A 15,641-nucleotide genomic window follows, 5' to 3' on the forward strand; every position below is an offset into this window, starting at 1 on the left:
CTTCGATTCCAGGAAATTCTGAAAGTAAAAAAAATGATCATTAACACTTTAAACCTTTCTATCTGCAACACATGCCATGAAGTGCAAGGCAGATGCAAAAGTAACATTTTATGTAGTTTACACAGTCCTTTCTATTAAACGTGTATTTCATCTGATCCTCACCAAAATCCTAAAAGTATTATCCTCATTTTACATAAAGAGAACACATTCAGAAACTTGCCCAAGGATAGGCAAATAGCAAGAGCTGGTGCTATGCTAGAAGCAAGAATTTTTGACTCGAAGTCCAATGTTCCTTCTACTAAACTGCTGCTTCACAAAAATAGTTCCCTTGGCCCTCCAGAAGACTACTTCATCAAAGGTTAACACACAGGGAAAATAAGTATAATATTAAGTGCTAAACTGAATGGCAGAGGACTAAGTACCAGACAGACTAGTACTTTCAAAGAAAAGAGGATTTGAAATGAGCCATTAAAAGGAAAAAAAGATGGAAACGAGGGCCATATGGAGAAGCATGAAGCTAGGACCCACAGGTACATTTAAGGACAATGAGCATGAACAGTTTGGATTTGTGCAGCATTTTCATATTGGAAAGATATGTTAAAAGGTAATGCTAAAAGGTAAACTGGATCCATAAGAACATGCTTTGTTTTATAGGCTGCTAAGTCGCTTCAGTTGTGTTCGACACTGTGTGACCCACAGACGGCAGCCCACCAGGCTCCCTCGTCCCTGGGATTCTCCAGGCAAGAACACTGGAGTGGGTTGCCATTTCCTTCAATGCATGAAAGTGAAAAGTGAAAGTAAAGTCGCTCAGTCATGTCTGACTCTTAGCGACCCCATGGACTGCAGCCCACCAGGCTCCTAGATCCATGGGATTTTTCCAGGCAAGAGTACTGGAGTGGGGTGCCATTGCCTTCTCCATAGTTTTATAGGCTACTGTTTATCAAATGTATATACTAAGTGCCTGACATTAAGTACTTAACACACATCAACTCATTAAAATGTATAATAGTTTCCTGCAAAGTTAATTTTTATTTTCCTTATTTTAACCTAGGAACCTGACATTTAGGAAGGTTTAGTCATTTTCCCAGTATCACCAACCAAGAATTTAAACCTAGCTCTGACTTTCTCTAAAATCTATGTTCTTAGCACCATCTTATGTCCTCTTACACAAGGAATATACCATCGTTTCTGATGCACAAACTCAGAGCCTCCAGATTATATGAACGAAGAAAAGTATCTGTGATTTATTTTTGTTGCTAATCAGGTTGCCCAGCACCCAAACACACTCCCAAGCACCGGGGAATTCTCCATGTTGAGAGTTTCGGAGGCAGGCAGGGCTCAATCTTCCACTTAAGAAGCCAAGAGAGCAACTGAGTCTTTCCGCATCCTAACCCCAGGAGCCAAGCAAAAAGCGTAAGATTTGGATCAAGCCTGACACAGACTAGAGGACTGAATCTCCACAAAATCAGCGTTGAGTGGGTGTCATGAGACCAGCAGCTGAAGCAGTAGTCTAACAGAGAACTAAACAGCGGCTGTGGCATCTGAGCCACTATTTCTGCTTCCAAACTTCCCTTGCTTTCCTCTGGTCTCCAAACCTGATCCTCTAGACGTCCCACCTATTCAGTGTGAGACCTACCCAGTCTCCCTCCAATAAATCCTTTCCCCCCTCAGGTACCCACAGTTGGTTACTGTTGCTGGCAATAAAGCCTCAGAAAGCTAAGTAATCCTGAGTGTTCAAAATGTCCTGCAGGAAATAAGTAAATGGGGAGAGAGGAGGCTAACATAATCAAACACCTGTGTGATAACAGATTTTAAAAAAGGAGTCTAAGAAATATGACCTTCATTTCTTCCTGAAAGTGCTGTCAGGAAAGCATCACTTATTAACTTAATATTTACTTGAATGCCTGTGTTTTCCAGGCAAGAGGGACTCACCCCAATATCTAACCACATGCAGCTTACAGTGACAAAACACACATCACTGAAATGGAATGGGTGTTTTGGTAAAAGAAATACAGGTCCTATGGAAACTCATACCTAATCCAGTATCCAGCAATTTCTCCATGAGGACTGATGAGTGGATGTTACCTACAAGGAGACAGTACCAAGAGCGACAATCTCTTAACTGAGGGCTTAACACATGAACAAAGCCAAGATACATGAATTTGGGACATAAAGTTCTGCATTAAAAATGTGAGAATCAATTAGGAGTTCACCAGTTAAAGCATCTAATTTTTCTACAGTGTTCATTTACCAAACAGTTGACAATCAGTAGTAAGGAAAATTTAGGTCTCAGAAAACAGAAGAATGAAATTGGATTACAGAGTCGAAGCTAAAGGGGTAGCTTCTGTAAGTAGAGTCACTAAAAGCGAGAGCAGCGTGGCTTTGTAGTCCAGGAGGCAAAATGTGGAGAGAGCCACCCCAGAACTCTTAGAAAGGGCGGTGTCAGAAGCTTCAGGAGACAGCACCCTCACACCAGCACAGCTGCACACACGAGATGCTGCAATTCCAGCAACAAAAACGAAGCTGGCTCAGTTCCCGTCAGGCAGGGCAGACAGAGCTGGGGGACAGGGAGGTCACGATGCTAACCTTGCCCTAGGTGCCTCCAGCAGACGCCGCAGATTTGCGAGTCACACCAGTGCCACTGGTGTGCCACCACAGGAGCCAACTTCTCCCTTTGTTATGAAGAGATCTCCCACAGAAAGAGAAGGCTGTACAGGCTGAGCAGTGGACCATGCTCCTGCCTCAGAGGAAGTAATTCAACTTACACTGCTTCTAACTCAAGGCTCAAGAATGAGGGACAGCACTGAGCTCTCCACAGATGTTTTTATGACTATAGATGAGGTCATCGGTATAACCCGGGCCCCAGTGAGAAAGAAGGTGGGTAAGGACTGCGAAGAGTGAGGAGAGGGGGAAGAGGGGGCACAATAAGAAAGGATATTCTGGGACACTGAACATTTTTAAAAGCATATAAAATAAAAAGCTTCCTTTTTATTCAATAGGTAATACCTCAAGAAGAAAAATTCCCTTCAAAAATGCTCATCAGATAAAGGAGGGGGAGGAAAGACATACACATCGACATGTGGACAGGGAATGCCATCCCGGTTCTATAAGCTTCAAGCAATTACCCGTGGCATCTGCCCACCAATGGTGTGCCCTGAGGAAATTCAGCATGGAGGAAAAACAGGAAGCATTCTGTGCTTGAGATACTGGCCTGCGATAGTCAAGATGCCCATCTAAGGAATAATTTCAATGAGCCCAGACTCTTGCATCTTCCCATACACAAAAAAGCACTAAAAGCATTAACTTTCAGTGTCAGTCTCTTCTCAGGGATTTAGTCGGGGTCTAAACTCTGTATATCCTGGCTCCTTCCTGACCTCTTGGGGACAGCACATCAGAGCTGAGAGGTTGTCTCCTGGGCTCAATACTCAGTAAGACCTGCAAACAAAACTTCACTCACAACTTTAAGGTTGATGGTTTTTTTTCAGTCGACACATCTCAAATTAGTTAGAGTCAATTAAAAGTTAACAGTTGAATTATCTTTTTAATCCACTCTATTTTATTTTTGAAAATTAGTTTTTTAAACAATCAAAAGCTTAGTTCTACACTGATAGTTACAGAACAAGTTTAACCCTTCATATCCTAATAAAATTCTATGAGTCGTATGAAATCTGCTGCATGTTTCTGTAGGTTAAAGAATCTGAGTGGGAACTACAGAAAAGGTGTTTACTTCTAATTCAATCAGAAAGTCAATCTCACATGTGGAAATGATAAGCGAATTAAGTAATATGTCATGCAAACCATAACAATAAAAAAATTTTAAAACTAGCTATAATTTCCCAAATGTCTATTCAGTGCCAGAACTATTTTAATCTTTCTCAGAGGAAACTGATATTCAGAGGTTACATGACTGCCCAGAACCAATAAGCTAGTATATGACTATTGTTAGTTTTTGAGGGCTAGTGAAGCAAACTACTGCAAACTAGGTGTCCTAGGAGACGAGAAATTTCTCCTCTCACCGTTCCGGAGGCCTAAGTCTGAATCTGGGTGCCGGCAGGGCTGTTCTCCCTGAGGCCCCGGGGAGGAGCGGTCCCCGCCTGCTGCCCGCTCCCGGCAACGGCCAGCACCCCTCGGTTTGCAGCTGCATCACGCCACCTCCGCGTCCGCTGCTACATAATTCTCCCCGTGTCTTCTCGTCACGTCATCGTCACTCTAGGCCTGTCTTTTCTTACAGGGACACCAGACAGACATACTGAACAGGAGCCCACCAGAATAACCTCATCTTGATTTCATTTGCAAAGACTCTATTTCCAAATAAAGTCACATTCAGGTACTTGGACTTAAGGTTTCAACATATCTTTCACAGGGACACAATTCAATCTGTAACAGTGATATAATCATATCTGTCTAACTCCAAAATTGCTGTTCTTTATATAAGACTGTCCTGCTCCTACTGTACAATCATTTGGAAACATGGAAGTCAATTTAAAAGATATTATGTTTTAAAAATAAAATTGGCACCATTCGTGAATATGCTGATGTTTTAAACAGTACCAGCAAATCTTCATAGTTTTTGTCTAAAATACAGATTCAAAACAACAACTTGGTTATGGCAAGGTGGATGTCATTTCAGGGACATCTTAACTTTCAGAGTCTGAAATAGAGTTCTGTTATACCAAGTATCACACACAAAGTTTTTACATCTGGCATTTAATGCATTTTTTTTTTAATTTTTTTATTTTTACTTTATTTTACTTTACAATACTGTATTCGTTTTGCCAAACATTGACATGAATCCACCACAGGTGTACATGCGTTCCCAAACATGAACCCCCCTCCCACTTCCCTCCCCATAACATCTCTCTGGGTCCTCCCCATGCACCAGCCCCAAGCATCCTGTATCCTGCAACTGACACAAACAAAAAAGTATATTCCAACATGAGGTTTAGTTTACCCCTTAAAACTCTTACTAAAGTATCAAGTTATAAAAACTGCGTAGGACAAAACTGATGAAAATGGCTTTGCTAATTATGCTTCAATCTATACAAAAGGGTAGATAAAAGGAACAGATAAGCAATCAGTATGAGTAAACTAGGGCTTCTTTTTAGAAGAAATACAGGTCTTTTCTACATAAAGCTTTGTTTTATACAGTCATATAACTGATATTAAAATATTAGTGGCTTTTTTGTCTCCAGTGCTACTTTCTGACAATAACCTTGTGCGGCCTCATATCATATTTCATACATTATAATGTACACATTATACACTTATTTCCACCCTCAAGTCCCATTTTCATATTCCTAGATGTATTCCTTTGGTTGAATTTCTTCCTTCTCACTTGAAACTCTTACCATCTCCATGGTATTTCAAATCCATGGTGAGCTCTTAAAAATTAAGCCAGATATTTGTGACTTGTTAATTTGAAGGGGTTACACTTCACTAAAAATTTCAGTTAAAAAAAAAGTCATGGTTCATTGACTCCCATAACCTCACACCCAACAGTGGTCTTCTGATGCCTATAAATGGTACCACCATTGTCCCAAGCATCCAAACTCAAAATTTTGGCATCATCTTTGGAATTTATTCATTCATTTATTTAAACATTTTAGATCTCTATTAGATTCCAGGAACTATCTCTGTTAGACGCCAGGATGATAATATATAATGGAAAAATACATCATTCATGCCACAAGAGAACTTATATAATAGTGGGATAGAAAGTTATGTTAATTAGTAATTTAAAAATATAATTCAATAATGTTATGCCAGGTTATAAGCTAGTCCTTATGAAACCGGAGAGAAGCATCCATTTATTCAGTATATCAGGTGGGACAGGAATGAAATTTGAAAGCTGTGGTAGAAAAAGAAAGGAAGGATATTTCAGGTTGATCTAGCAACATGCCACATTTCATAAACTGCAATAGTTATGACTAGAGCAAAGGGCAGGGGAGTGGTAGGAGATGAGGCCAGAGAAACAGAAAGTAGCTTATCATGAAGAAAATTACATTCCACGTTAAGGGTTTTGAACATTATCCTGAATGCTAGAGCAGACATAGAAGAAATGTTAAGTGAGAGATGAAATATTCAGACCAGTCTTTTAAATATTCAGACTAGCCTGCACGCTTCTGGCAGTAACGTGCAGGAAGACTGAAGAAAATGCCAACTAGAAAAATAAAATAAAATGCTATTACAATAACCCAGCCATACATGAAAAACATAAAGAAAAAGGCAGTAGAAATAAAGGGGAAAAAAAGTATCAAAAAATACAGAGAAAGTAAAATCTACAGAAGTTAGTGGCTAGAGATAAGATGATGACAAGTAAGACTTTCGGGGCTTCTGGCTTGAAACCCATGTGGATGGTGACTCCATTCACTGCACGAGAGCTGCTTTCCGTGTTGTTAACTCAGAGGTCAGCTTCCAGTTTTCTGCTCAGGTGAACTAGCAGCAGCAGCCCTGGGCATAGTTATCATGTGCTCTACCTTGAAACTGGTTTCGAGACCACCACATTGCCCTTGCTTTTCTCCTGTCTCACTAGCTGTTCCTTTTCTATCTCTTTTGCTAGTTTCTCCTCATCTCCCCGACCTCTATAATCACTGGAGTGACTCAAGGCTCTCTTTGGATGTTCTTCTTTTTTTAACTCTTAACTTCATTCTACCTTATGTCTCTATGTATTATCTACACTGATGAAACCTCAAAATACTTGACCCCAGTCTCAACCTTCTCCCTATTCAGTTGTCTACTCATTATTTCCAATATGGATGTTTAAAAGGCATCTCACTGTAACGAGTGAAAACCAGAACTCTCTATTCAGCTTCTAACCTCCCAACCCCTGCTATCACACTACAACTGTTTCTACGGTCTTCCCCATGTTGATAAATTGAAGCCAAGTTCCCCTAAAATCGTGTTCCCTGAGTTTATGACTAATCAATCTCTCTAGCCAAAACTTATCCCTTTCTTGTTCCCTCTGACCTCAAGTCTGTGCTAGCTGAACGCTAATCAACCAGAGTCAGATGACTAAAATCACAGTGGTTGTTGTTAATATCATTGCTGTACTAAAACTGCTGTTATGGACATCGTCATTAACACACAAACTCAGGCTGTTTCTCCGGGACAAGATGAGCTCACAGATGCCTGAGCCATGGATCACCTGGACAGAAAACTTTAAAGCAGAGACATCCTGACCCTCAAAACTGCAAATAAAGACACATCACAAGATGACCATTAATCTCGGCCTCTTTGTTCTTTTCCTTAAGAAATGCCCCAACTCACAGACCAGGTTGGAGTGGCTTGTCCCCCACTGGAAAATCCCATGGACGGAGGAGCTTGGTAGGCTGCAGTCCATGGGGTCGCTAAGAGTCAGACATGACTGAGCGACTTCACTTTCACTTTTCACTTTCATGCACTGGAGAAGGAAATGGCAACCCACTCCAGTGTTCTTGCCTGGAGAATCCCAGGGACGGGGGAGCCTGGTGGGCTGCAGTCTATGGGGTCACACAGAGTCGGACACGACTGAAGCGACTCAGCAGCAGCAGCAGCAGGAGTGGGAGTGCTAGATCTTACGATAGTTCTGTATTTTAATTTCTGAGCAACTAACATAATCTTATCCCTAATAGCTATACCAATTCACATTCCATAAGAGCTCCTTGTCCTCTGTATTCTCACCAACACTTGTTAGCACTTGTCTTTTTAATATGAGAGTAACTATAGGAAGTGATGGACACGTAAATTAGCTTTATTATGGTGATCATTTCACAATGTATATGTATATCAATGTATATGTATCAATATATATAACTACATAAATATAAAATTTATATAATCTATACAATTTTTGTCAATTGCAACCTCAATAAAATTAGGGAAGAAACAGCTTATACTTAAGATAATAATTCGTAATTTATCCTAGAAAGAAAGATGCTACCAGGTAGGAGAGGAACTATAGTTTCCTTATTTTAAAAATTAATGCCTATTAAATGTCAAAAGCATAGAAGGTACAGTGCAGAATACAACAAGCAGGAGACCTGCCTAGCAGCTTAAATGCAAAACACAAAGAGCCAGAGGCAAAACAACAGATGGAGATGACTAGTTTAAGCATTATCATATTTCTCAGCTCTGTTTCTGCTACCACTATAATTGTTCTCCTAAATCAAACTGAAAATTCTCAGTAATTCTGAAACTGCATTCCATTCTTAAGAAAGCTGACTGGATTTCATGCAGTGGGAAAGGAGGACTTTGAAGGACATGCCATTTGTACCCTGTATAAGAGCTGGAAAACTTCCAATTTCCAATGTAAATCTGACTTAAAAGGAGATCAATATAAGACTTAAACAGATCACTCAACAAAATGCTGAGTAATAAGGTAAACCATATTAAGTATTAATTAGATTAAATTTAAAAACAACATTTTAAGTACCCCTTGAACTAATATTTCATACTAAAGAATTCATCTTTAAAAGATAAAAATTTAAAAATAAGATACATAAAAGAGAATTACTTGTCCTTTCTAGAGGCTCTAATGAAGACAAAAGGTAACTGAAGTAAAAACTTCAAAAGCAATTTTATTTATTGCTTAAACTTCATCTGTGAAAAGACATGGATAATAATATTACCTGTACCAAGATCAATGGTAAATTCAACCAAGGTATTCTACATTTATTTGTAAAAAGAATGTAGAATACAAGCAATTATCAGTGATCACTACACCTACCTTGAAAGATTATTGAGGATTAGAATGTATAAAATAAACACTGCTATTTTTGTAACAAATGCTAAATTTGCCAGTATGTTTCTTTAAAACTCCAAGTCAAGGATAGGAAACTGTTTTATGTAAAGGGTCAGAAAGTAAATATTTTACGCTTTGCAAACTAAGAGACAAGTTTGAGGATATTATATAGGTTCTTATATAACAGATTTTAATTGATGGAATTCAAAATATAATGACAAATGTGTACAATTTTTTGGTGACACAGGTCTACAAGTAAGAATAAAATTATTTGGGGGAGGTAACATTTCATATTATTGGAGTTCAAGGTTAGTGTCCTCTATCATCAAACTCAATTGCAAATGTCCATCTGTAAAACCATTCTCAGTTCCTGGGCTTCACAAAAATGGTTTGGCTAGCCGTATTTACTTTTTTTTAATATATAAATTTATTTATTTTAATTGGAGGCTAATTACAATATTGTATTGGTTTGGCCATACATCAACATGAATCCCCCACAGGTGTACACGTGTTCCCCATCCTGAACCCCACTTCCACCTCCCTCCCCATACCATTGCCCTAAGTACTAAAGTTACAAGAGAAACAAATAACACGAACGCTAAAAATCTCTTCATTTCCAAGAGTCAACTTCTAACCAACTGCAATTCATTTGACTACTAAAATCTTTACACTTCTTAACATGAACTATCTAAATTTTAACAATCATGTCTACAAAGCAACTTACTCTTCTTTGACTCTTAGCTATGGGCTAAGTATAAACAAAGAATACTAAATACAGAAGATCCTTTTGAAATCCTTAAATCTAAGAACCTAAGTTGTTATTTAGTCGCTAAGTCATGTCCAGCTCTTTTGTGACCCTGTGGACGGTAGCATGCCAGACTCCTCTGTCCATGGGATTTCCCGGGGAAGAATATTGGAATGGGTTCCCATTTCCTTCTCCAAGGGATCTTCCTGACCCAGGGATCAAATCCCAGTCTCCTGCATTGGCAGGTGGATTCTTTACCATCAAGTCACCTGGGAAGCCCCAAGAATTCAAATTACACAAGCATAAAATCAAAAGATAAAAATCTATTTTTGTCAGAAACTAAGGAAACAGAAAATAACCAGAATTAAAGAGTTGAGGGTGATAAATGAAACAATAATAAGGTGAAGAGGAAGAGAATTAGGGTTTCTCAATCAAGCATGTTTGCATGGGGGTGGGAGTGCTATTCCACTAAAATTTGAAATGCAAATGTAGGTTGAACACAACACTTTGGCAATATTAATTTTGAAGTAAATATTTAGTTCTAAATTTATGCTATCACTACAAATAACGTCCTCATTTGATTCTAACCATTAATTTACAACTGTGTAACTTAAAACTAATAAACGTGTAAAAATGCAAAAGTTAAGAATACTTTCTATCAGGGATAGAAGGGGCTTCTCTGAAAGCTCAGTTGGTAAAGAATCAGTCTGCTATGCAGGAGATCCCAGTTCTATTCCTAGATCGGAAAGATCCCCTGGAGAAGGGGTAGGCTACCCACTCCAGTATTCTTGGGCTTCCCTTGTGGCTCAGCTGCTAAAGAATCCGCCTGCAATGAGGGAGACCTAGGTTTGATCCCCGGGTTGGGAAGATCCCCTGGAGAAGGGAAAGGCCCCACTCCAGTATTCTGGCCTAGAGAAATCCATGGGGGTCACAAAGAGTCAGACAGGACAGGAGTGAGCGACTTTAACTTTCTTTTTCAGGTTCGCACTATTCAATTAACATCTCTGCCTCAAAAACAAGGACCATCAACTAGAAAAACATTACCTTTATGGTATTAATAGAAAGATGTTCCCGACTCTTACAACTGCCATATTAAAGACTTATTCCTTGCTACCAATAATAAATGAAGATATTAAATCTTAGTTTTAATTAGGTATTAAATATTTTAAATATTTTATGACTGAAAAAATTAACAATTTTAGTTTTCTAAAAATTTCATCTTATTAGATAATAGAAAATCTAAAACCCAGCTAAATAAGATATAGAAACCTAATGAGAGGAGATAATCTATTTCTAAATACCTTTTTTAGGGGAGTCCAACATGCTTTACAAGAGTAGTAACTTTTTGTATAAACTTTCCGGGAAAAAGATGAAGACCCACTGATTTTTATACCTAAAATGTCTGGATTTAAGATCTTAGCACTTTAAGCTATATTACAAAAGCATTCTGACTGGACAAGTCCTCTTTGGCCTAGTAATTTGATATATTATGTCAGTGAAAGTCCTTCAGTTCAGTTTAGCTGCTCAGCTGTGTCTGACTCTTTGCGACCCCATGAACCGCAGCACGCCAGGCCTCCCTGTCCATCACCAACTCCCAGAGTCCACCCAAACCCATGTCCATTGAGTCGGTGATGCCATCCAGCCATCTCATCCCCTGCCATCCCCTTCTCCTCCTGACCTCAATCCCTCCCAGCATCAGGGTCTTTTCAAATGAGTCAGCTCTTTGCATCAGGTGGCCCAAGTACTGGAGCTGCAGCTTCAAAATCAGTCCTACCAATGAACACCCAGGACTGATCTCCTTTAGGATGGACTGGTTGATCTCTCTGCAGTCCAAGGGACTCTCAGGAGTCTTCTCCAACAATGCAGTTCAAAAGCATCAATTCTTCAGCGCTCAGTTTTCTTTATAGTCCAAATCTCACATCCATACATGACTATTGGAAAAACCATAGCCTTGACTAGACGGACCTTTGTTGACAAAGTAACGTCTCTGCTTTTCAATATGCTGTCTAGGTTGGTCATAACTTTCCTTCCAACGAGTAAGCGTCTTTTAATTTCATGGCTGCAGTCACCATCTGCAGTGACTTTAGAGCCCAGAAAAATAAACTCAGCCACTGTTTCCCCCATCTATTTGCCATGAAGTGATGGGACTGGATGCCATGATCTTAGCTTTCTGAATGTTGAGCTTTAAGCCAACTTTTTCACTCTCCTCTTTCACTTTCATCAAGAGGCTCTTTAGTTCTTCTTCACTTTCTGCCATCAGGGTGGTGTCATCTGCATATCTGAGATATTGATATTTCTCCCGGCAACCTTGATTCCAGCTATGCTTCCTCCAGCCCAGCATTTCTCATGATGTACTCCGCATATAAATTAAATAAGCAGGGTGACAATATATAGCCTTGACTTACTCCTTTTCCTACTTGGAACCAGTCTGTTGTTCCATGTCCAGTTCTAACTGTTGCTTCCTGATCTGCATATAGGTTTCTCAAGAGGCAGGTCAGGTGGTCTGGTATTCCCATCTCTTTCAGAATTTTCCACAGTTTCTTGTGATCCACACAGTCAAAGGCTTTGGCATAGTCAACAGAGCAGAAATAGATGTTTTTCTGGAACTCTCTTGGTTTTTCCATGATCTAGTGGATGTTGGCAATTTGATCTCTGGTTCCTCTGCCTTTTCTAAAACCAGCTTGAACATCAGGGAGTTCATAGTTCACGTATTACTGAAGCCTGGCTTGGAGAATTTTGAGCATTACTTCACTAGCGGATGAGATGAGTGCAATAATGAAAGTCCTTAAAATTTTCAAAAATGAGGACATAAGCTAAAGAGATGTGAGCAACGTGTAGTGTGGAAGTGAATCTTGCCAAGAACTTCTTCTTACGTATTTATTTTTAATAACCCTCAACTTTAAACTAGTGACTGACAAAGGGTGGGGAGCAGTCAGAAACAAGTATGTGTGCTTAGGGGAAGTTCCCTAGGTTCTTCTAGTAACTCCAGGATCAATTCAGAACCAATTCTCTACACAATCATCAAATTTTTTAAAAATTTGCACAACTGTATCTGAGCATTGGTACAAAATTTCTAATCATTCTTAATTCTCATCTCCTCTAGTTCCAAAGGTGATACAACTTGAATATGCAGCATTTTTCTTAAAAGCACATTAAAGTTGGAAGTCACCGAATAGTAAAGTTGAACAAGGCCTCTAAGGGGTCATCTAGTCTGAATCGTTCAGCTCTTCAAGCGAAATGAAAACTGAGACTCAAAAACATGCCTAAGATCACTCTAAGGCCTTGACTCAACTTCAGTGTCCTTCTAACGAGATCCAGCTACTGTAGACTCTTCAGACAGTTTGAAATCAGAACTACATACATGAAAATTATTGAAGAACTTTCCATTTCATCAACTAGCGTGAAGAACTTTATTTCAGAATCCGAAAGTTTTAAAGAAAGTTAACATTTACCTTCATAGTATAATAAATATTGACAGAAATTGAGTTCTGATAATTTAGTAAATACTCACCATATCAATTCCAAACTATTGCTGCTTTCATCTTAATATCCGCTAAAAACATAGACATAAGGATCCCAGTATAGTGTAAAAGCTTAAGACTGAAAATCAAGACATCCAGGTTTGGTTTCTGTCTCAATTTTACAACGCTTTTCTAGCTTACTAGCAAATACCAACCCCTCTGACTCCATTTCTCATCTCCTGATTAGCAGACATCACAATACAGTAACTAGTGTATAAATGTAGTGCCAGGAATATTATCTATCTTGTTTCTAAATCTCACAGTTCACAAAAAATAGGAATTATTTACCTATTTTACAAGTGAAACTGAGGCTTAGGGTGATTATGTTTTGCAACAAACTGAGCCAGTTAATAGCTGAGCTGGAATTTAAACCCAGCTCTGCCTGACTCCTGCCTAGAGCCCACGGCCCTTGTATTATACCACTATGCTCACAGCATGGTATGTGTGGTCCTAAAAAGGTTTGGGGCATCCCTGGCGACTCAGACAGTAAAAGAATCCGCCTGCGATGAGGGACACCTGGGTTCGATCCCTGGGTTGGGAAGATCCCCCGGAGGAGGGCATGGCAACCCACTCCAGTGGTCTTGCCTTGGAGAATCTCCACGAACAGAGGAGTCTGGCGGGCTACAGTCCATGGGGTCTCAAAGAGTTGGACATGACTGAGCGACTAAGCACAGCACAGCACAGCACAATACAGTTGGGAGAACACTAAGGACTACATTTGAAGGGCTACTAGGAGATAAAAATGATAAAACAGAACATTAGACTGAAAAAATATACTGTGATACTTCATTATTAACTGAAAATGAACTTTCAGTAAAAGATTTTAAAACTATGCTATACACTCGTATTACTAACACAGAAATGTACACGTTGTACAATTAAAAATACGATTCTGCTTTTACAGGTAACACTGTTAGTTAAATTGGAAAGTATGCCTATTCCTGCCATTGAAATAAAGTTGTTTTGAAAGCCCTATTAAATTGCAAGCCTACATTTTAAAGTATTTAGTATAATTAAAAAGGGGGAAAAAAATGACATAACTGATAGAACAGAAAAAAAATCAAGAGAATTTTGTACCCGTTCCTCCCCTTTCAAACAGATAAAAAATACCCTCAGATAGTCAAGAAAAGAGGATGAGCAGATGTTTAATACTGGATATGTACACAAAGTATTTACATTCTGTACCAACCTATCTTCACCACTGCAGATGTATGAAGATACTATATTACGATGATGGTTTCTCTGACGGAAGTCAAGATGTTTCCCCAAGTTTCTCTATCATGTCTTATAACAGTAACACGTTCAGGAAATAATTCTGTGGTCACAGACTTTTTTTTTTTTTTTTTTCAGTTTAAAATCTGGCGGGGTGGGGAGGGTTGAGGGGGGCCGAGGGCGAATGTAGGGCATGATTATTAATCAATGTACCCTAAAAGTAAAACCGGAATTGAAGCGTCAAGTTACCTTTTACCGGTAATACGCCCTGTAAGTAAAAGCATCTGTGAGTTCAACGTGAAAAGTACTGTACACACTTCGGTCGCAGGTCCTAATACGTGATCTGCCACATGGCAACTTCTTTACATAAAAATCATCATTGCCTCTAAGACACTGGGTCCTTTCCCCAACAACGGCCAAGGTGTTGATCTCCGTGACCCGGGATAATCCCCACGCGGATAAGTGACACTCTGACCGTGTCAACTCTGCTGGAGTTTGATCTCCATATAACTTCTTTCCACTTCTCCTTTTCTTTTTTTCCCCCTTTTTAACCTCCGTTAGAGGTTCAAAACCACACAAACCGCCCATCAAAGGGGCGTTCTTCCCCTGACCCACGCTCTGCATTACAAAGAGTCATCCCCCAACTGGACAAACAGCGAGAGAAAGCGCCGGCAAAACCGCACGTTCAGAAAAACCCGTGGGAAAAGAAAGAGGAAACTGAGGAGGGCAGAAGGTGGGCAAGGGCAGGGCCCGCCCGCCCCGCTGCACCCCAGGAAGGAGGGACCCCGCTCCCCGGCGGCGCCAAGGCGCACGGCCGCCGCCTCCCCTCCGCTCACCTCGACCTCGCGGATGTTGTTGGAGGTGACGAAGATGCCGATGCCAATGGGGATGAAGATGAGGCCGATGATGAAGAAGGTGGGCAGCACCGTGCCAGCCGTCAGGATGGGCTGCCAAGCCGGCAGCCGTTGCTGTTTGAAGGCCGTGTTATCTGGTCTCCGGGTCTTCGCGGTGCCCCCGGGAGGACACGGGGGCCCGCCGTCCACTTCATCCTTCGCGTTATAGTTCATCGCCATCGACCCCCCGGGCGCGGCTCCGCAACGCGCAGGTGGACGGCCCAGGGCACCCGCCTGCTGCCCCTGACAGAAGCCGCGCAGGCGCCGCCGCCGCCGCCGCTGTAAAGGCGGAAGGGGCGGGACACCCTTCCGCAGACCGCCGCCGACCGGAAGCGAGGGTTGGCGGGGGACGTCCGAGGGAGGGAGAGAGAAAGGAGGGAGAAGACTGAGGGGCAAGGGGAGGGGGGAAGGGAGGAGGATGGAAGGGGGAGGGAAAAGGCGGACGCACCCCGGTCATCTGCCCTGTGACGACAAAGTGAGTGCTTCCATCCCGAGCGTGAAGCTACGTTGGCGCATGCGCGGCCCTGGGGCGGGTGGGGCGAAGAGGCCTC

At 40.8% G+C, this 15,641-nt stretch overlaps 1 protein-coding gene across 1 annotated transcript in view; it reads right to left on the reverse strand.

Annotated features, from left to right (window-relative positions):
• Positions 1 to 15,419, reverse strand: part of LOC120860417 (cell cycle control protein 50A) — a 39,337-nt gene extending 23,918 nt beyond the window's left edge. The window contains exon 1 of the mRNA XM_040236215.1: positions 15,034 to 15,419. Within this exon, the coding sequence (XP_040092149.1) occupies positions 15,034 to 15,270 (237 nt within the window). The 5' untranslated portion in view covers positions 15,271 to 15,419. The remainder of the gene's footprint in view (positions 1 to 15,033) is intronic.
• Between the last annotated feature and the right edge of the window lie 222 nt (positions 15,420 to 15,641).

The sequence above is a fragment of the Oryx dammah genome, unplaced genomic scaffold, assembly GCF_014754425.2.
Source record: "Oryx dammah isolate SB20612 unplaced genomic scaffold, SCBI_Odam_1.1 HiC_scaffold_11072, whole genome shotgun sequence".
Taxonomy (NCBI): Eukaryota; Metazoa; Chordata; class Mammalia; order Artiodactyla; family Bovidae; genus Oryx; species Oryx dammah.